The sequence below is a fragment of the Topomyia yanbarensis genome, chromosome 2 (assembly GCF_030247195.1).
Source record: "Topomyia yanbarensis strain Yona2022 chromosome 2, ASM3024719v1, whole genome shotgun sequence".
Taxonomy (NCBI): domain Eukaryota; kingdom Metazoa; phylum Arthropoda; class Insecta; order Diptera; family Culicidae; genus Topomyia; species Topomyia yanbarensis.
In genome coordinates, this window is record NC_080671.1 from 306,682,802 (window position 1) to 306,706,455 (window position 23,654).

General features: G+C 40.0%; 1 protein-coding gene across 1 annotated transcript in view; it reads right to left on the minus strand.

The window, feature by feature from the left end:
- Positions 1-23,654, minus strand: part of LOC131683504 (neuroligin-4, Y-linked) — a 181,236-nt gene that overhangs the window by 48,595 nt on the left and 108,987 nt on the right. The window contains exons 5-8 of the mRNA XM_058965533.1: positions 19,393-19,635; positions 19,161-19,308; positions 18,872-19,084; positions 11,172-11,310 (exon numbers count right to left, since the gene is read on the minus strand). Coding sequence (XP_058821516.1) covers positions 11,172-11,310; positions 18,872-19,084; positions 19,161-19,308; positions 19,393-19,635 — 743 coding nt within the window. The remainder of the gene's footprint in view (positions 1-11,171; positions 11,311-18,871; positions 19,085-19,160; positions 19,309-19,392; positions 19,636-23,654) is intronic.

Here is a 23,654-nt window from a genome sequence, read left to right on the forward strand (position 1 = left end):
CGGGGAAAACTTGTGCCCATTTTTATCTACGAATACTAACAAGAGTTTTATTCTTACACACACCGTAAAATACTCAAATGACGCATTTTTAACGTCTATCGTTACCACGGCACAGTACTGGTTTCTCCTCTTCTTCCATTTACACTGATAGAATATATTCGAAAATCGCTATGCATTAGTTTCGTACAGATAATTTTCATAAAATATACGAATTTTTCGTACATATAATGAATCGTTCGTAGTTCTATTGAAACACATTTATTTTTTATTACAAGTTTTTCGTGAAAACCACGAAACGACTTTCGTTGGCTTATTACGAAACAGCTTCGTTCGGCAAACGAATTGTTCGCTGCTATATACGAATATTTTTATAATATTTACGAGCACCATTCGTCGAATCGTCAACGTCAACAGAGCTTCAATAGAGGTAGAATATGGAGTCATTGTTGTTATTCGTCAGATAATTGTTGATGTTCACGGCGGTCTCGATCTGGCTATTTAGTAGCCGTATCCGTGTCCGCCGGTTTCAGGAAGATTTTCCAAACCTCTTCCGCTTCTAGTTGATCCAGAATCCGGAGCAGTACGGATTCAGTTGAGCCATCGCAAATCGATGGTTTTGCATGAATAATTTTGAGTTTTTCTCTGCCGGAGCAATGTAAAAGAATATGCTATTAAATACGAAAACTTCTTTTAGATGAACGAAATAAATTCGTGCGATCAACGAGATTGTTCGTAATATACCTGGACGTTTATTAAAATAAACAAAACATTTCGTTTCATTTACGAAAATTAATGTCGTTTTCAACGACAGCATTCCTGCAATGTACACTAAATAAGTAAAATTCACGAAAACTTTCGTTCATCAAGCGACCATTTCTTCATATCACAATAAAATCGATTTTGCCAGATTTGTTTTTTTAACTAAAAAAATCGGTGTTGTCAAACATCGATCCGAAAAGATCGAATGAAAAAATAAGAAGATAATAAATACGAAAACTTTTCTAAGATGAACGAAAATTCGTGCGACCAACGAAATCGTTCATCATATACATAAACATTTATTAAAATGCACAAAACATTTCGTTTCGTTCACGAAAAATAATGTCGTTATCAACGATTACATTCGTGCAATGTAAGCCAAATAAGTAAAATTTACGAAAACTTTCGTTCATCAAGCGGCCATTTCTTCGTACCACAATAAAATCGATTTGGCCACATCGATTTTTTTAAATAAAAAAAATCTATGTTGTCAAATATCGATCCCAAAAGATCGACTGAAAACAATAAGAGGATAATAAATACGAACACTTTTCTAAGATAAACGAAATTAATTCGTGCGACCAACGAAATCGTTCGTAATATACACACACGTTTATTAAAATAAACAAAACATTTCGTTTCATTCACGAAAAATAATGTCGTTATCAACGATAGCATTCGTGCAGTATACATTAAACGTGTAAAATTTACGAAAGATTTCGTTCACCAAGTGGCCATTCTTGTTCATGGAATGAACGAAACCTATTATTTAGAATGCACGAAAATACTTCGTTGCAGAAAACGATGAATGAATTCGTGTATGGTATGATCGATTTCATTATATTTACGAATTTATGTTATCAGTGTAGGACTCTCCTGTGCCCCTTTTACGATTGTCTGGGGACTGCTTGCACCATCCATCTTCCTTCTATTTCACAGGCTCTTTTCAGGCTTCGTACATTTCGTCACCCTGTTGAGAGCGGCCCTTTCCAAGAGCTATGAGTTCCAGCAATCCAATTCTCGGCATAGCTCATTGCATCACTCTGATTGTGGCACAGTTATTTTCGATTTAAAGCGCTCTGGCCACCCGGAAGATTGTGCTACGCGCTTCTCTATCTGTTTTGGCTCACTGAACACGGCTGAGTTTCTTGTATCAAGCAGTTAACTTCTGCTCGAATATTTGAAAGATTCCAACTTTTGTCTTCAGACTATCCAGACAGTTTTCGTTTTGACGCATGCTAGGACCTTTCCTATATAAGTTTCACAGCACTAGCAAAACGCACACGTCAAAAATGGCGGATAGTTCACATGCGGAACCGGTCCATAGCCAGGCACACACTCCTCCATTTTTTAGATATTTATAGCAAAATAAGACTCGCAAAACCCGCTTCGAAATTCTTTCGGAAATGCGCACTAGAAGAGAATCTGTCTTCTTTACGTTTTATGACATAATATATCGGTAGTACCGACAAAACTAAATACCATAGAGTGGTTCAAAACTGTAAATACGCACATTGTATACATGTATGTTTTCACCTACTACCCTTTCTTAAACAAATCTGGTAATATGAACGTCATTTAATCAGGACATATCAGCAACAATCATTAATCATCAAACTTCGTAACCCCCGGTGCACGTTGCTAACGTTAGCATGCAATACAATACGGCGGCCACAGCACAGGCAATGCTCGTGCCCCATTTTGCCCGCCAGAGCGCCATACAATTAAAGGGTTGAATGGTAAGGAGCCGTAATTCAGAGAATCTGTGATCGAAAAGTTCGCCCCAAGTACACCCAAAACAATTGCAAAGCGTATTTATGTAGGCCCGGACCGGTGGAGCAGGAAACCAGGAAACTAGTACCTATCCAGTCGAACGACATGCACAATTGCACACCGTAGATGGAACATGTCCGACCCATTCGGTGCAACCAATTGCATGCATTTCCTCTTCGACAATTTCCCACTGGAATAGTTTCCTTTGTGCTAGATTCACGGATGCATTCATTCGTTTGCTTTGAATCTTACAGCACAGTAAATTGTCTTTCTGTAACCATAAGGTGATAGCATGCTCCTTCGTGCGCCTGAACGTATGCATTGTTGAGTGGGGGCAGCAATCTACATTTGGCGCAAAGGAACGGAAATAACGAAGGAAGATTCTGCAGTTGCAGTGACGGTTGTTTACACGACAACTGTGATGGGATACAAGCAACCCCTGGGTTGAACTTGGTATAATTCGAATGGTTTCCTTCCACTCAAAAAACAGAGAAACTTTTTTCTTTGGACATTCCTTTCTTGGTTACATTTCCCTTGACACTCTATTCGACATACTTTTTCCACGACAGGTAGCATCAAACGATGTAACACGGCGTCAGAATAAGTGGAGCCACCAAAAGAGATTATAACTACTAGAGCGTGAATGCTGCTGCAAGCGCTGATGGGATATTATCTCACTCTAACAAATGGTGAACCCATTAGTTTGACTTGTATTGCCACGGGCTGCACACATGCCAAAGTAATGGGTAGCAATACGCTAGAGTGAGACTACGCAGTTCGGTCAGCCAATACACGAAGACAGAACGGCGCTAGTTATATTTTTTTTAGAAGCGCTGGAATCGATCTATGTTATTGTCGTATTTTGCGTTGGTTTTTAAAATGAGTATACAGAAATAAATTTTCTGGAACACTAATGAAGTTTTAAGACGTTTTCTACGGAATTTTATTATATCCTCCCCACCCCCTTCCGTCACAAAACAATATTACTTCTACTGAAAAAGAATTGATGGAGATTATTTAATTAAAAATTGTACAATAATAGTACGGTACTAAAAACGAAAAACCTGTTTTAATCCACCTAGTGGTGCAATTGTGCCTTTCTCATTTATCTAAGTTATGATATAATAGTTGGTTTTGGTTACGTTCAATTTAACATTGTGGAAATATTTATTGTATTCTTATAACACTTGGTAAGTATTTATGAGTGCACGACTGCCACGATCCTAATGAGCAACATGTCGACTCTGACACACTTGAAACAAAAAATAATATAATATTTAATTAGGTTAATCAGCGTGAGTTCAATGTTGTTTTCATGTTAACATATTTTGAAATGCGGGTTGGGTGGAGAGGATATACCCCTATAGGGGGATAATTAGTGGGAGGATACGTTGGGGACAACCTAACATATTTTGGTTTAAGAGTGGGTGAAGGGAATGCGGGCGTCAGGTAGGCCTGAGATGGTGGGGTGAGGTGAGAGAGTTAAGTAGGAGTGTGAGAAGAAGGAGGGGTGGATAGGGGGTTCAACCTACCTTCCTTTTGAGACAAGGTCAGTGAAAATTGGTTTAGTCATCATCGAAGTTTAGTTTTGGAATATGTCCAAAATCTGGGACTTCCGGAATTATCGATGGCGAAAAATTTACTCCAAGAATTCACCATCAGTGATCTAGGTCAGCGAATCGAAGTAATTTGATGTTCATTTCACTAGATTTTTAAGCTATGAGGTATTATGATTGTACCGGTTTAGATGAGTAATTCCTATGTGACCTCAATAACCAAGCTGTAACTCCGGAACAAAAGACCTTTTTGAATATGTATTAAATTATTCGGACAGCATGGTGTTACCGGTTTATTAGGGAATTTGCTATGTGACCATACTCTTCAACTCGTAACTCTGGAACTGAAAGTCGAATCAACTAAAAATTCAATATCAGCTTATGGTAACGTTATACCGTTCATTTGAAACTAAGTGCTACTGCCGAAGCCAGGCAAGCCCCCTGGAGATCCTTCAGCATACAGGCCGATATGCCTGTTGGTAGCCCTACAACACACACAGAGAGAGAATGGAGCGTGGATGCCATACGAACGGTCGTGGAAACTATGGAGATACAAAAGAGAAGAGGTAACCGCTACTGCGGAGTGGTTGCACTGGACGAAAAAACGCCTTCAGCAGCGCTAGTTGGGCCGCAATCGCCGATTCGCTGCACAGACTGTGAGTTCCAGACTACATCTGTAGGATTCTGAGGAGCTACTTCCAGAACCGGCAACTGATCTACGAAACTGACACTGGAACCGTAACCGTAACAGCGGGCGTTCCACAGGGTTCAATACTTGGCCCAACTCTTTGGAATGCTATGTACGACGGAGTGCTCAAGCTGAGCTTCCCCAGGGGCGTGAAGATTGTCGGTTTTGCGGACGACGTGGTGCTCCTAATGATCGGCGAATCACTAGAGGAAGTAGAAGTACTCGCAACGGAGGCGATAGATGTTGTGGAAGACCGGACGCGCGAGAAGAAGCTGACGTTAGCTTACCACAAAACCGAGATGGTTTTGATAAGCAACCGAAAGGCAGTGCAACAGGCAAGAATTTCGGTCGGAGAGTGTATCATCAACTCAAAGCCAGAAGTTAGACAAATGGGAGTGAATATAGACGACCGGCTAAGCCATGCGGGTGTCTAGCGCATACCGAACTATCTCGTCAGAGGCAGCCTACGTGATAGCTGGAACGATTCCCATAAACCTTCTACTCGAAGAAGATAGCGAGTGTTATAGGAATCGAAGCACGAGAGGAGTCCGCAAACGAGCCCGAGCTGACGCCTTAATACAGTGGAAGCATCAGTGGGATAACGCTGTAAATGGTAGATGCACCCATCGACTAATTCCATGCCTGTAGATGTGGGTGAACAGAGCGCACGTTGAGGTGAACGGCCACATGACGCAGTTCTTGCCTGGTGATGGCTATTCGGCCGCGAGTTCGCCGTTCTGCATCGCGTGAGGAGATGCAGAGGAAACGCCTGAGCACGTGCTTCTCGAATGACCGTGATTCGAGCACGAGCGAAACGAAATGAGAACCATTGTCGGTGAGGACGTTAATATGGCCAATATTGTCGAAAGAATGTGCGCGTGCAAAGAAAAATGGGACGCGGTGAACAGAACAGTCGTTCAGATCATGCTGCAACGAAGTTGGCGAGAGGAGCAACGACCAGCAACGTAGCTGTACACGCCCTGGATGCACCGATGTACCGGAAGTTACACTCCAACTGGACTGAGACTGAGCGCACGCCTCATCAACGGTAGGTCGTCGGGGCACCTGAGAACCGGAAGTCATCCTTCCTCTCTTCGGGATCGTAGGACTGACCTCGTTACCTATCCGACCAGCATCAAGATAACGGTTTCAAGAGAAATTTCCACGTCGGTAAATTTCTCCGTCGTAGTAGACTAGGCCTACCGCTGGGGACTAGTTCGAGTAGATCGGGAAGTAACATCGGCAAATGGTCGTCGAGGCGCCTGTGAAGTGGAATTCACCTTCCACCTTGAATCGCAGGTTCGACCTCGGCATCTGCCCGGGTAGCATCGATTTCGGAAGATCTTTTACTGCCGGGGAACTCTTCGTCGGAGTAGCAAAGATCCACCGTAGGGGACTATTCCGAGTAGTCCGTAGCGAATCGCCGGCTTGAATCGTCGGGGCATCAATGAACCGGACACAATCCTCCACCCGGAATCGCTGGACTGACCTCGGCATTCTACCGGACTATATCAAAGGAAGAATAACGCGTCCGTCAACGGTTGCGGGAGACATTCTTTCGTCGGTGAAGGCTAGCTCCACCGTCGGGGACTACGCCGAGTAGCACTGCACGCGACAAACCACCAGTATAGGGTCGTCGGTGCACCAGTGAACCGGAAGCCACACTCCAACCAGAGTCGCTGGATCGACCACGGCATCCAACTGGTCAACGTAGAGAGGAGGGCATGTAGAATATCATGCCGTGCAGAACTGACTTTTTCGCTATACCTCAGTAACCAAGCAGAATTTCAAAATTGTGAAAACGCCATTTTTCAAAGAATTTTTATATTAGTAACGTGGCATACCTAACTTAGGTTACCCGAAAATGGCGTCTGTTTATTTCAATTCGATTATTTGACACGGCTCATAGCGGTAGCTTAACGGAGCCGTGGATCTTTCTTTTGTTTATAATTTGTAAAAATGAAATTCGAAAAAATATTGTTGGACAAATATTAGATCTTGTGCGACCAACTTTTTATTGTGAGCGGATACCTTCTTTCGCGCATTAGTATATGGTGTCCTTGAACGATTCATTAAAAAAAATCTTCTATGGAATCGTTCAAAATTACAGAGTTAAAATATGAACAAGCTAAAAAAAGTTTTGAGATCGATTCAAAACTTTTTCGGCAATCATAGGCACCGCAAAGACGTTTTTGGGAAAACATGGTTTCGAGATAATCGCGTTTAAAGTTTCAAGTCTAAGCCACACTACCATACGGGAGCAAGATGAAAAACGCTATAACCGAAGACTACACCCAAAACTCGGCCGTAATACCTTTACGGTAATAAGAAAAAAATGCTCTAATAGCAAGACGTTTCATGCTAAAACGGTCCCAAGAAAAAAAAAATCCCCAAACGGCAATACTAACACATTCAAATCTTCTCTGCGTCGCACTCATGTTTCATCAATTCTTATTCAATAAATAGTAACGCGTCGGATTGTCTGGAAATGTGTAGCACTTCGCTTGTCATTGTATTGCGCTTCAAGCGGAGTAAACACAATGGGGATAAAGACGAGGTTCGATTTTTCTACACGACACATTCCGTATTTGAAGATCGGCTCACACTCGACCATCTTCAAAGCACATTCAGAAAAAACGACTCGGAATAGTGGTGGGGTACTTCGGCCGGTGTTAAATTGAAATTTCTTTTCTTTCACGGACGTTAACAGCAAGATAGCGACTGCACAAAACATGAGCAGTCCTTCCCGTCATTTACGGGAACCAAGACCTATGATTTGAATCCACGTGTACGAACTGAGGGTCCGGATCCAGACACTTGTCTGGATCTAAGCACCAAGTCTGGGCCTGGTTTAGGTCCGGACTTGGAAAGGGGAAAAGGGGATGGGCTAGATCCAGGTACTGGTTCGGATCCGGTTACTGGTCCAGATCCGGGAACTGGTCCGGATCGAGGTACTGGTCCGGATCCAGGAGGTCCGGATTTGGGAACTGGTTTGGATCCGAGAACTGGTCCAGATCGGGAACTGTGTCGGATCTGGCAACTAGGCCGGATCCGGAAACTGCCCAAATTTTTTTTTTCGCTATCCAACCTACCCAGTAAAAAATCCGTAATTCGGGCTGGTTTCTGTCAATATTGGGGTAGATTCCAGCCTGAATTTGTTTGGATATCCGCCAGGATTCCGGTTGGTTTGACTCGGTATTAATACTATCATAGAAATCGACTGAATTATTCTACATGCGAACAAAACCGAGGTTGACACATACTGAAAAAGTGTTTGATTGTGTGATGCACATACATGAACAGCAACCGAAATTCGTCATTCCACCGTTTACTACCTTTGCGGGAATATGAGTATAATACCACAATGCGCAATTGCGTGGTCTGTTACCGAAAAGACAATAGAATCTTACCCAAAAGTAATAGAAACATACTCGTCGGATTTTGGGATATTAAGAATACTGGCAACTCTGTCCAGAATTTGGAGACAGTAACAGCGACGCCACTTTCGGATAAAGATAGTACTCCCCATAGTGATGCACACACACGTATACACCTTTACATTAAGCTTCCCCCAATAGAGGCGCTGTAACCTCTGTCGCTTCTCGTTTGTATGGGGGAAGGAAAGAGATATAGAGTCTTCTTAATATGTAGTCTTCGCTATAACTTTGCGTCTACTGCTTCAATCTCTATAAAAATTATAGATGACATTTTTCAGAATCTGCACTTTACGATTAAAAGATAAAAAATAAAATTCGATTTTTTGGCCCACTAAATTTTTACCCTAACATTCCAGATCTTCTGATGCCGATGCTGTAATTTAGAATCATATCAGCAGGCAATTTCATGGTTATTCATGGATATCATGAAGTCTCGAAAGAAAACAAAATAGCTCAGAATGAAACAGCTTACTTTTGTAGAACTTTTTCAGAAAAATTATCGAAATTAAATAGTTAACAACAAAAACCTCTGATTTTTGACTGCATTATTGGACAAACATATTTACGGTTTCTAAACAACTGAGCATTCAAGTTGAAGTTGATTTATGTCATGAACATCTAGGGGGCCGCGAAGTCGTTGCTGGGTGTCCGCGAAGAAAAATATATTTTCCAAGTGGACGTTGAAATTTCAAATCTTGTTCCCTAACAGACTGAAAATAATCTATTGATAGCATACAAAATTGATGTTTAACCGTGAGGGTCTGCAACAACTCAGGGAGATTTCTAAGCGGTCCGTGGTACGAAAAAGGTTGAAAACTGCTGGTATATATGGCTTGGTCCTCCGGGACTCGGTCGAAATACTAATTTTCGAAGTGAATTAGGTTATACTACAGACACTTAATACACAGACTAGCGAAGTGTCAACAATTGCAGCCAAACGGACTGTCAAAAAGTGCAGCCAAACGAGCATGAGGGTTTTGAGAGGGGAAGTACAAGAGGAAGCTCATGCAAAGCTTATGGGAGCTTCCGTGATGCCAGTTTACATTCATTGTTGCTAGTTTTACTGTTTTTCTCTCCGCAAGTCTATGATATAAAGTGTTTGTAGGTTATACAAACTTTCTATAGTTGTGAGACGAAAAGCTTGATTCATGTTATCAGTGATCATGCGCCTCCATCGAATGAAGCGAATAGCAAAGCGAAATACACAGAAAAAAATATTTTGTGATTTTAAGTTTATTTTCATGCACATATTTGGAGCATGAATATAAATGTAAAATTAAGTTCCACCACAAATACGCACGACTTGTCGTGCTTTCTTCAACGAGTTTTATAATAATTTTACACGTGGATTGAATATTACAGTTTCTTTAAACGGAAAACCAATGCACTTCAATGTATTTTTACTCGAATACTGTTGTAAAATGAATGACATGTAATATTACACGAATGAAAGTGTAAAATTGTATGCTGTTTGATGCTCCAATTGATTTTAACAAATTTTTGATTCAATCGTTGTATGTTTACATTCGTATTGATTTACATGTCGTTTAAATTTCATTATTTTTTGGTGTGTAATTTACCCAAAATGGAAAAATGTTAGTTGTTATTTATTACGCAAGGTTGGAGTTTTAAAAATAATAAATAAAGATGATAAAAAAATCGAGAGGCAGTCCTAACCATCACCATCAGAGTAACACTTTTCAACCTACTGCAAACGGCCAAGTAACGATTTTATCGAGAAGCCTCGCATCATTGCAATTGATTTTGATCATCTGCATGTTCATCGAATGAAATGGTCCCCCGAGCGAAAGTTATAGACCAATGCATGCATGGAGCATTCGGTTAAACGTTCCCATGTTAATACTGATTTTCCAATGCTGCCCTAATTGAAACCCGGGTGCATACACCAAACAACGTGAATCAAAGTTTGTAGCATCACAAACATTTGCTAAACAGAGGCTGTCACAACTATTACAAAACACTTTGTCACAAGCGTACAGGTCTGGTTGACATGCCTTGAGGACCGAATCATCAATCATCGTTTATAAAAAATGAATGCATACTTCTCATGTGTCAACGTCTATCCAGGAAACGGATAAAGTAGGCTTGGGTCAGAGGGAGATAAAATATTCAAATATGCAAAAAGAATAAAACAGAGACTGCTCATTGCATAGGCGAAACGGGTTTGCTCTCTGGCCCTTCCATAAATCATCAAATATTGCAGAGCTTACCGAAAGTGCTCTCTTCACCTTGTATACATCACCTGCGTAGTGGCTCTTCACCTTGCATATAGATACCGTTCGTACATCGAATCGGTGGACTGGGATTCAATATTGCTAGCATCCACACGGGAGCCCTGACATCAGCAACCAGCGTATAGACGGCAGGAAAAGCAACATATATTCCTGCACTTGTAGTCGCGCATGCGCAACGGGTTTGACTCGTAGGATAGGAAAATAGGATGTGGATCCTGATCCTATCCTTCCACATTTTTGGGTTGAAAAAAAAAATCAATCCGATTGTAAAGTCAAGTACGGATAAACTTGCTATCTCTCTCTCTGTTTCAATCTCTCTCACTCTCTCTCTTGAATAAAGCATGTTTTCATTCTATCATTTATAAGCTCCAACAAAAAGCAATCTGCAACTATGACTGACCTCGTTAGAAGTGAATATCAAATACACACTGCACACACATTGGTTGATTTGATTTCAGCTGACAGGGCAGATTGCCAATTGTTATGCTTTTTCACAGCACAATAATCAAGATTGGTAGGGACAGAAAGCTGCAATCAACTTTCGATTAAGTGGATACGGTACATTCGACAGGAAAATATTTTCCGGTGAATCGATGGCCTCGCAAATATTTTTTCTCATTTTGCATTGTCGAAACCGACAGCATAGCTGTGTTTTCCGATTTTGTGCATTTATCAAACAAAAGACCACATAAAACTCACTCACCTGTGGGAAATCGCCAAACTTGGTTTGATAGTCGAATACGTACAGGAACGAGTTTCGATGGTCAGCCGAATGCAGATCAGCGGTTTGTACGGCAGGTGCCACCACCCGGGCGTCACTCAGTGCTTCCAGCGTTTCGTCCCTGTGGGAGATAGATAGATAGTGGACGTATTTAATGCAAATGCATCGGTTATGGGTTGAGGGTAACACGTTCTGAAGGAGGGTAGGACGGCAAAAAGTATGTAAAGTGGGATCACGAGTTTGACATGGTTCGATTTTAGAAACATGACATTCGCCTTTGGCTATACAAAAAAATGTTTGAGGGTACCGTCGCACGGGGCTTCTTTGCACACTTATTTTCATTTTTACAATTTTGACGAATTATAACTCCTTTAATAATGAATAGATTTTTATCATATGAGCATAGATATCCTGTCAACGTGTTAATATTATTTATACCAAATAAGAACAGAAATTGTTCACAAATAAAGTTGTCCATATATCGATTTAAAATATCATATATGTATTAGCTGGCAACTACTTGGTACACTTCTTGAATTCGATAAAATTCCATGGTAAAATAATTGAAAATTAACCAATTTTTTTTACTTTTATTCAAATAATCTTTAACTTATATTCATTCCGCGCATCTTCAACAATAAAACATAATCCATTTATTGTATTTTCTAAAAAGAGGGTTTTTTGTTCATTTTACATTTATAACATTTATAACATAAGCAGGCCGTGTATGGTTTTTAGAAAATAATGATGAAGAATCAACTCAAAACGTTATTTAGAGACTTGATGTCTTCGGTAAATATTTTAAGAATGATTCTAGAAGTGTTCAAATGCTTCATTATGTAAACACCGATGATGTCATTTAAACAGAAAATCGTCATTTTTCTTCTACGTTACGAAGAACAATATGCGGTCTCTCGGTACACTCAAGAGATTTTGGTTTTATCGAGTAGTCCTCCAATCGCTTTTATCAACCCGTGAAGTTGTATCTTGTTTTTGTAAATAGTGGTAACGAAAATTGACAAAAAACAATTACACTTATACAAGTGCGCCTGTTAGAAAATATTCAAAAACTAAAGTGTGCAAAGTAGCCCCGCACGACGGTAGCTAATGTTTACTTTTTTTTTGGTTCTGGTGTAAGTACCTTCAATACGCAATGACTCCAGTTTTATTTGTTGCCCAACTGATATTTGTGCTCCACTTTAGTGTAACTATATAATAGCCAGGTGTACCCACTGTCTCGATTAGGGTTAATTATTCAAGCTAATAGGATCGACCAACTTGGAGTATGAATAAATTACAACTAAGAATAGGTTTCGCACATACAGTGCTGTTCGAAAAAATAGCAACACTAATATTTTTTGTCGTAGTCGTGAATACTCGCATATGCGCTACTCTTCAATAACATTGTCTCTGTTCATAAGTGACGTATAGAATGTACACGGATACGAAAAACTACCAAAAGTTGAGCTCTTTTGACTCAATCTCGGGGTATCGTGGAATAAGGTAAAATTAGGTAAACCGTGTTGAAGGTAGTTTCCCTTTAACCACGGAAAAAACCACAACTCATTGACAGGTTTTTTATACTCAACCTTGAGTTAAATATTGTATCGATTTTGTTGGCTATTTTCGGCAAATTTGAGACTAAGAGAAACGAAAGTAATGAAATTGAAAGACGGATAGGTATTCTAGATCGAATCAGTTATAAACTTAGAACGGAAAACTAGGACTAGGCAGGCTCATATGGAAATGATCGAAAGGAAATGTGAAGAATTCTTTACCTTCTGCAGAGTAGGAGTTGGGCGTTGCACCCAAGTCTACCGCATGGTCTATGGTAGAACATAACTCATCATCATGTTTTACCGCCGACACCGGAGGGTTAAATATGCCTAAATTTAAGTTGAATCTACTTAAATTTGAGTATACCTGAAACAACTCAAAAGTACCTTATTCCATGGAATGCCTCGACTGAGTCGAATCTCTCTCTTTGTTTTTAACAACAATAATAAGTGCGAAAGCGACGTAAGACTCAAAACTACCTAAATTTAAGTTAAAAGAACTTATTCTGCGGGTTATTTTATTTTTCCGTGTAGAGTAAAACGCACGTTTTATTGAATCATTGACTTATTATTTACAAAATAAATCTGTCATTTCGGAAGGAAGTCGATATAAAGCTGTTCGCAAAAATAGCAGTGCCATCACAAAATGTTTTTAAATCACCAAAGATTTGTAGATTTTCAGTTTAATCAATATAATCTGTTCGGTATGATATACTTACGCATGAAATTAGTTCGAAATTAAAAGTTTACATGCTGTAATTTTTCAGAAACATGGGTCGTTCATTGCATTGTACAGTTGAGGAACGAAATCTCATCAAACAATTGATTGCTAGCGGCAAAACATACCGCGAAGTGCAGGAGCTTTGACAGTGTTTTGCAAAAAAATATACAATGCATTGCACTGGACTAATAAAAATGAAACTAGGGCTAGAAAGCGAGCAACGTCTGCACAAACTGATCGCCAGATAGTTCGGATGACAAAACAACATCCGTTTGTCCCTTCGAGAGAATTAAAAAAAAACCTTGGATCTCTCGATTGCAATGTCAACAATTAGGAAACGATTAACTGAGATAACTTTGCACACAAGAAGCCCGAGAATGCCGTGAGGTAAGTAGTGGTACTTACTACTTACCTCACGGCATCTACGCAATCTCTGAACTTTGCGAAAATTCGCTTCGAAAAATGGAGGTAAGGAGGTAAGCGTCAGTGCGTTAGATGACCACTAGGTGCTGAATTTTTACCTCAATACACGATGAAAACGGTTAAACATGGCTGTGCGAAAATTATGGTTTGGGGATGCTTTTCGTACAATTGTGTGGGGCCCATATACCGTATCCCAGGCATCATGAATGCAGTCGTTTACGTAAAAATTCTGCAAAATGTCATGTTGTCTTACGCAGAAGAGGATATCTCCCTATTCCAGTGTTATCAGTCTGTTTCACTTTGTATTCCAGAGTATTGGGCCGGGTATGGAGCCTTGCAGTACCCTCCGTCACCCTAATCGACAACTGCCCCATGTTTGTCTCGTAGACTAGTACTCAGTTCTGAAAGTAAATTCTTCAGAACTTTGCTGATGCAGAGCTATGGTGCTGTTGAACGTACTCTTCACATTAATCGTCACCACGGAGCAGTAGCGATTACCCCTACTCCTTTGTTTCCATGCTTTCTCCGCTCTCGCGATGACTATTGCGGATGGCGTCCACCGTCAAGATCCTTTTCCGGAATCCGAATTTCCTCTGCGGTAGTCCATTTTTACTAGCATAGTTCGTCTGCTTGTTGAAGATATCCCTATCCAGAAGTTTACAAACGGTATCCAGCAGACATATACGCTGACACGATGCTAGATCTCCTGGTGGCTTCCCTGAGTTCGGCAGCAACACCTGTTTTTGGATCTTCCATCTGTCCGGAAAGTAGCCTTCGTCCAGGAATTTCCGTAAACCTGAACATACTCGGAAACGTCAGTATCGCGGTCTTCAGTGCCCCGTTGGGAATATCGTCCAAACTCAAAGCTTTCTTCTCTTTCAGGCCTTTTGTCTCTGTAAGGGGCTCGTCGTTAGAGACTCGATTATCACCAGCATTCCACCCGTTTGCATCAACGTACGGTGTAGGCGGTCAGGTGATTGGGTGGCGCTTTTGGAAGAAACCCTCCACAGTAATGTTCAGTGTGTCAGTACACACTGCAGGTAGAGTCGTTGGACCCTTGATCTTGGTCATCACGACGTTGTTAACATTGCCGCAGTGGTTGGTGCCTACTGCGCTGCACAGTTCCTTGTAGCAGGTGTCGCGATAAAAAGCGGCCCTGGCCGCCCAGAATGCATCCTTACATTATTTTCTGACTGCATCAGATCTTGCTCTCTGAACGCATTTTCTGGCTTTTAGATAGGCAACATGGAGGACGCTGAACCTTTCATTTCACAGACGCTGGTAGTTCTTGGGGGATTTTTCTTGGCGGTTCGATGTAACGAACGCCCTCGCTATTGTTTCCGGCAGCTTATCGGAATTTAGATATGGACCGAGGCTATCAGTACTCTCCGCATTACAATACAATTTTATCAACCAATGGTGTAGTGGATTGCCTGGTGGTCGCTATAAGTGTACTGCTCACTAACTCGTTAATTCATGGATCCATCAGCGAAGGACTGCAAAATGTTACGTCGATGATGGATTCCCGACCGCCTTTACAGAATGTGCTAGTGGAATCTTCGTTGCACAGTTTTCTTTCCAGCCAGGGCTTCCAGCAAATTGTAACCTCTTGCGTTGGTTAGTCTGCTATCTCACTCCAAGACTCAAGCGTTAAAATCTACTCCTATAACAACTGGTGTTCGTCCGATTAAAAAGCGGTTAGTGCGTCCAGCATCCGTTTGTACTGCAACGAAGGGGAGCATAACCGCGACATAGAAATTTGCCGTTGATCCTGGCGATCGTGAATCCTTCGTGTGTGATATCCACCACCTCGCGAAAACCCCGCATCACTTGGATTGCCCCCACTCGTGCACTATTCATCACCAAGCTACGCTTATCGGAAGGGACACGATACGACTGTGCAATAATTACAACGTCGCATTTTGTTTCTGTTCACGACTGCCACAATAGTTGCTGCGCAATGTCGCAATGATTGAGGTTAAGCTGGGTTATCTCTATCATTGTTCGTCTACCTACGCCTTGTTGTACTCTGAACATAAGCCTCCCGTTATGTAGTCTTTCCGCCATCTCTTCTGTGTAGTCACTAGAAATGTGTTTCCTATCCCCACATTTTCTGATTAGATCGGTCTGGGCCATTTTTGCCCGATGGCCAAAACCAAGGCACGTAAACCACCTCTTTGTTTTTAGTAGTTATAGGGATCAATCGTTGTGACCACATCGACCATCTGACTTTAATCCTACCGGCCGACATAAGCTGGTTTGTTGCTGTTGGCGATAAACGTATTGCTGCTGTCTGTGTGTCATTTTATGCATCTTTGACATCTGCTCTTTCTGAAGATTACATTGCTATATTCGTGCATACCTCACTTCGTGTTCCAGATTCCTGCACACGACCACCGCTTTCTGAAATAAAGCTCTCACATTTGCTTTTCCTCCTACCGCTTCTTCCGCGAGTTCCCGATAGGTCCAGCTCTTGATCGATGGATTCTTCTGCAGCTCGAACAGATTATCACTCTACTGAGAGCCCCTGATTCTTTCTGCGTTGTCCCCCAGCTCTGTTAGCTTGAGATCCTCTTAAATCCTTTTGAGAAGCACGTCACGCCGTCGCACAGTGGCTGGCCAAAACCTCAAAACATTTATTTTTGAAATATTGGTATTTTATATTTTTCCTAGTTTTCTCATGTATTGAATGACGTATATTCAAAATTTTATGATCATTGGATAAGAACACGATTTTTAACATGAGTTTAAACGTAGCAAAGTCCGGACTTTTTATTGATTTTCATTTCCGAAACCACCATTGCTCTGTTCACTTCAAATGCATGTTGCTCTTTTGATTTTGGTCCGATTTTAGCACAACTAGTTTCATTGTGTAGAGGAACGAAAGAACATGGTTGGTGAACAAAATACATTTGGTAAATTTGCTTGGAACTATGACTATTTAGTTTAAATATGTTTGAGGTGGTCAGTTTAAAAATACTTTTTTCACTAATGTATTCTGTACAAATTTCGGAATCATTTCGGAACGGTCACATAGTATACATTCTATGGGAAATATCGTATACTTTTAGAATATCATGGTCTCGTTCTGCGCCTAGGTGCGCAAAAATTTCTAAGAATATTTTGAAGCTTTTTTTGATATGGAGGCGCATGGTGTTTTGTGTAAAATTGTTAGACAATCTACAGTAAACCAACACGTTATACAATGGATTTAAAGTAGTGTTCTTCATTTTTTATGATATTACTGACATTGGTGAACAGTAACGGAAAATCTATCCTGAAAACGGGATCACAGTTATAAGAAAGGTTCAATGACACTGTATGGAAAAATGCATTTAATATTTTACGACTTTTGACATCAAAAATGAGCTCAGCACCTCAAAATTAGCTTAAATTGTGATTTTCAGCCGAATTAGGTAACATTTGAGGTTTTGTTTGAAGACCCGCCACTGTGCGTCGTTTGCTTTGACGACTAGAGTGTCTCCCTTATACCTCTCCTGGCGCAGCCGAAGGTCTTCTTTCTTCTTCTCATCTTCTCCTTTCTGTTTTTTTCATCATATCTTCGACGGTTTGTACGGTTCGCCAGCTACTTTCCATTTGCCGGCCGTTTTCTTATGATTCACCAAATTTCTTCGGAGCTCAATCCTTGCTGGCATTTTCTTTATTCTTGTCGCGGATTGGAAATACCTGCTACCTCCGCGGTCTCCAGTACCTGTTCGGCGTTGTCAGTTCATTCTAGCAACGCCACCTGTTCGCATTCGACGGCTACTACGACCGAATAACTAGATCCCTCATCTGTCCGTTCCCGTTACCCTTGTCTTTCACGAACTCGTAGAAATCGTCCATTTTTTCTCTGAGCTTCATCACTAAAGGCACCCCAGAATGCTTGATTTCGGTATGTGCACTTTTCCTTGGCGTCCAATTGGTTTGTCGCCGCTCGTACTCGGTATGGCCTGTCTGGGCTCCTCTCGCTGCTCCTGCTGTAGGAACTGCATTTGCTATTGCCCTTGTGGCCGTTTTGCTGGGTTGGCGACCTCGGTTGTCCACCATTGGCGAACGGATTCACCACACTTGTTCCTTTATATATTTTTATGTTTTTGTTGTTTTTATCTTCATTTATGCTTACTGGGTCCCAAGTTCGAGTCGCTATCCACACCCGTAGAAAGTAGTCGCCTTCATGGGGCACCGCGCTCAGAGCCGGAGCGGAACTAGCCAGAAATGTTCAGCTGAGTCCTCTTCTACCGGTTTAGGTGCCAGGTTTCGAACGTACTTGGACCCCTACCAAATTTTAACGGAACGGGAGCAGCCAGTACCATTAGCCCACAAACAAGTACGTGTTTTAAATTGTTCTGGGAAATGAATATTTTCGCCTGAGTGAATTTGTTGAAGGTTATCAGCACCGCGTGCCTGACGTGCTCAAGCTGGATTGAAGGAATTATTGATTCATTCTTCGAAGTGTTATGTCTGTTTATCTGTGTTTGAACAACTCCATGGGTTCCCTTCTGATTATAACAAAAACACGTAGAACCACATCAAAAATAATTATTTATAATTTTGGATTTTGTTTTGTCTGTTGTGGTATAAAATCTAACGTTATAAATATTCATTGTGGTTCATCTATCCCCGTGGCTCACCTATCCCCGTTATAAAAACAAAACAAAAAACTTTGATTATTTTCGAAAGCATTAACAAACGTGAAACGCTATCGTAAATGAGTGTGAAGGTTAACAACACACGTACGATTGCTATGGATACAAACTGCTGGAATGTGATGAAATGTCCTTTGTGGTTTACCTATCCTCGTGGTTCATCTTTTCCCATGCTCCCCTATTTCCTGCAAAAATTTAACTAACATCCATACCACAAGCAGTTACGATGGCACACAAAAAGAGAAAGAATTTTGTTCATACTTTCGGTGGAAATTTTATTCCCTCCTCTATCCTGCCAACCACAACCAACTATGTGCGAAAAAAGTCACCTACCTTATATTGATTGGATGCTGGATCGGCCTTTCCCAGTCAGTGTACTCGTTAACTATTGTAGCTAGGATTTCATTAAGATGGTAGCTATAAGTACTCTTGACATAGTTTTTCAGGATCTTCGATCGTCGGTCGGCTTCAATGCCGTACTGCACGTCCTCGGAATTGAAGACAAAGTATGCTTCTGCTCGTGTCACTCCTACCAGCAGGTCATACCTGTCGATGAGAGGAGATACAAGTGTGAGAAAAGTTCAGTTTCCGTTTTAGGGTGGAGGCGATGGTGTTGAATTACTTGGATAATTTGTTAATAGCTAGTTTACGTAATAGGATCGCATTGATCGTGTTGAGCGTGTTGTGAAGATGAGTTGACGGTTTAGGTGCTGTGGGTGCTCCATAGTCGCTGTAGTGGGACCCATCCATCTGTTGGATCTCGCCAGTATCTGGAACGAAATGTTTGAAAATTAATCTCATTTAGCTGTTTACCGCTTACGGAAACCATGTTAATTTTCAATCAAAGAACGTACCGATTACAACTCCGTCGACACTTGGCCCGAAGGCGTTCCCGAAATCCGGCGCCCGAACTGACGTCGATAGAACGTCGCTGAGTGGTTTGTCTCGCAAACACTTGAGTAGCATCTGGTGAGGTAGGTCAGGTGAGCAATTCACGTGATGCGAAACATACGCAGCAAACTTGGCTGGCTCTCCCACGAGGGACCACGGGGCCAGTCCCGAACCAGACATCAGCATTGCCCGGTGAAATAGAAGACCTGCAAGTTTAATACACGATGATATGCTTTCATACTTCAGCGAGATTCTCGGAGCTCGAGCTAATATGGATTTGAATGGGAAAACGAGAGCAAGCGGCAAATCTCCAGAGAGTGGCCCCAGTGAAATTTTTAATTGAATTTGGCGCATAAAATTCCATTATATACACTAACGAAGATGTGACTTTTCGCTCTCGCTTCCGAGAACATAAAATTTTAATAGAAAAAGTTTTGCATTATCACTTCACTTCTCTGGTTGTTGCGACTGGAGAGAACTATTCTATACAACCATATACGAAACAGGGTGGTTGTGGAAATGCGAAACGATAACGCCACCACGTATAGTGAATATATTGTGCCCAAGGTTGCAACCGACTTTCCATGTATTCAGGGCCAACCCCTCGGGCGTCACACATTCCTGGTTCGCACAAAACTGTATCAGAAATCTTATTTCGACCGAGTGTACACTCCCAAGACGTCGCTATGATTAATGCAAATGGGCTGATGGCGCTCGGTGGTGCCATTAAAGTTTTTAACGTTCGGTACAGTTTTCCTTAGCTGCCATCGCCAGGGGTACGACTGAGCAGAAAAAAAGGTCCTGAAGGCAGTAAGTTTTCGCTCAAGACTCTGGAGATAGTTGTGCGAAAAGATGCACACACTGGAAAGAAAAAAATAAAAATCAAACTAGGAAACCCCACTGGAGTGGAGAGCAAGTTTCAGTTGCATAACTTTTTCAGAAATATTCTGCTAGATAATGAGTTCTTTGCTCTGTTGGAACGATTATTAGCCCAAGTTTGCGATTTCTCTATTTGCTTCGATCTTTTCTTTTACTGCTGGATGTGCAGTCGCTAACTTTTTTGTTTGCGTCGACTTTTAGCTGTGGGGCTTTTGCAAATAACACCGTAAAGTTTTGTAATTTGATAAAATAATGAAAGTGCTGCCGTTCCTCCCAATGCCGCTCTACTGATGCAAGGAACATAATTTCATTAGGATTTCATTACGAACTACTTCTCCTAGCATCATACATCACTAGTCTTACTCGTGAAAATTTTTGGAAGTTGTCAAACTGGAATCTATTACAGACCTGCTTCGGAGTGAATGGAAATTTTTGCACTCTAACAGGGTGTCATTAGCCAGAACGTACGTATGAACGCAGTACGTTCCAAGCTACCGAACTCTTTTGTTCGACCGATGTTCGCTGGGATAAAAGTAGGTGAGAACTAAATCACGTTTGGGTTTGAAAAATCGCAAAAACCAACCGGTTACTGATACTTCTACCTCCAAGCCTTTAAAAAAATGTTGAATTTTATTGTTTAAGTAAGGGACCATTCATAAATTACGTAATCCTAAAATTCACCCCTGCCTCCCTATGGGGAGGCAGGGGTGAATTTTTGGAGGAGTAATTCGGACCCCCAAGATTGCTCAAAAAATCGTAAGAATTTCTGGCTGTCGTACATATTCGTGAAGGTGCCATTCTGAAACATAATTTTGACAGATGAATCTCATTCTGCAGTGCTTTAGAAAAGAAATACATGTTTCATTTTTTGTCATCCTCAAGGCATTTTCCATTATAATGGCAAAATCATAATTAAAGTAACGAATAAAGTAAAAGTAAAAAAATAACAGGTAAGTATTTTGGAAGGATTAAGGCTCCTATTCAATGGAATGATTTTTGAAAACACAAATATTTTCAAGACCACTTTTGTGCACAATGAGAGTACGGAGCTATTTGGACCGCCAATTCCATCAAGCACCATTCAGCGGCTTGCGTCGGCGCACACGATAGCCACGCCACAGCAAAAAATACATGATGCGCAAATAAACAATTGTGACAACCTAGCTTAAATTTTTTATAACCAATTTATTTTCACTTTGCTTCTTAAGGAGTTTTTCCAATAAACACTTCATAGATAAACATAATTCCATTGTAAAAAATTAAAAAAAAAATGATGGTTTGAATTGCCCCGTAGGGAGTTTTGAACTAACCCTACATTGTTAAAAGGACGGAAAAACGTTGCAAATCGTCGCCAAGCGTTGCCATGGAGTGGCGCAAATGAATTTGCATGGATCCAAAATGTAGCGGAGGTTTCAAACTAACATTTAGGACCTTTGACCGATAAAGTTTTTTACATCTACCCACATAAGACAGCATTTTGCTTAGGTAGGTCCGAGAAGCCTCGGGTTACCTGGGTTATCAGTCAATTTAATATGTATAATTAGAAATGACAAAAGGGCTTAGCAGAGGAATTATCACTACAAAAACATAGCTCCACACAATGTATTTCAAGGTGCGCCAGTTTTAAAAATGTGTGCCATTTAACAGGAATGTAAAATCAAAACAGTTATTTCCACAGTAATATAATCTTTCTACATATTTGAAAATAATAGTATAGGTAAGTTTGCAATTTTAGATTGTTAACGTAAGCCAAAATGTAAAATGTTATACTAACCAGTTAAACTGTTAAACTTTAGAAAAGCATTTGAAAAAAATATCTTTACAATGCAATGAACACCTATTTATTCAGCCCCATTTTAGGCTGACGAAATGGTGACATTGACAAATTGGGACACACTTTTTACTTTTTTTAATAAACCGAAGTTGTTAAAATATTGTAGTCTCATAACCCTTTCTGATTATTTAGTATAAACTTCCCTTAAGGGAGTCTTCCAGTGCAAAATCAAAAAAAAATGTTTTTTAGATATTTAGCATCTTTTAGATAAGGAAAATATGCTCAAAAAACTATTTGCTCGAATTCAGCTTGGTTCGTCGGCTAGAGCCCATTAAACATATTTTCAAATGAGGCTGACAAAATCGAGGGTTGATAAAACCGAGTTTTCACTGTATTTAGGGTTGTCCTAACGAAAATAATAATAGTAAAAAACCATTTTAGCCAAGCAGATTTAGTTGTATTGTTGAATTAAATTCTCATTTATAATTAAAAATCGACTTAAGCCACCTAACAGTAAGATGGGACATTATTTGCATTGGATCATTCATTAGTTTGCAGAACTCATACGAAGTGGGCACCCAACTAGTGGTTGGATGAACGCAGTTTCGAGTTCTGCAAGAATAATACCTCGAATAAACTGAATAAATGAAAGAAAATTATTTAAACAAATGAAATTAAAAAAATATTACAAATTAAATACAAAGAAACTGAATAAAATGAACGAAGTGGACAAAAAATCAAATTAATCAGGTTAAGAAAATTAATGAAATGAATAAAATCTTTATTTTATAGAAATTAAATTAATAAAATAAATAAAACAAAAAATAAATAAACAATATTGATAAGATAAATAAAATTAATTAAATAATGAAAATAATTAGAAATAGTAAAATGAAAAAATGAACAGAATAAATGGATTTGAATGATTAAAATGAAAAAAGAACTAAGCAATATTTAAACAGTTATAAACCTAATAGGATAAACTATTTTGTGCCAAATTAATCATTTGGATGAAATGAATAAAATGAATGACTAAAAAATAGATTATCAAAGTGAAAATACTGAATGAAAGCATGAACTGAAAAAAATGAATAATATGCATAAAATGATAACAGTGAATAAAATAAGTTAAATGAATGGTATGAACAAAATGCATGAAACGAATGAACTGATCAGAATAAAACAAAAAACGAATAAAATAGGCAAAATGATCTCAAATTAACAAAATGAATAAAAGGAATGCTGAATGTAATAAAAGTTATCAATGATAATAAGTGTTCGTATATTTAATATCTCCATATATAAAAATGAAATGGTTTCCGTGTATCATCGCATAACTCAAGAACGAGATAGCGGATTTCTTGGATTTTTGCATTATTTTGTTGGTTGTTTTCTGTGAAAGGTTCTTTGACATATGAATAAAATAATGAAATTTTCCTTATCCACCTATTAGTGCAATTGTGTTTTTCTCATATATGCACCTTTTGCTGGATATCTCTATACATAAAAATGAAATGGTTTCCGTGTGTCATCGAATAACTCTAGAACGACATGATGGATTTCTTTGATTGT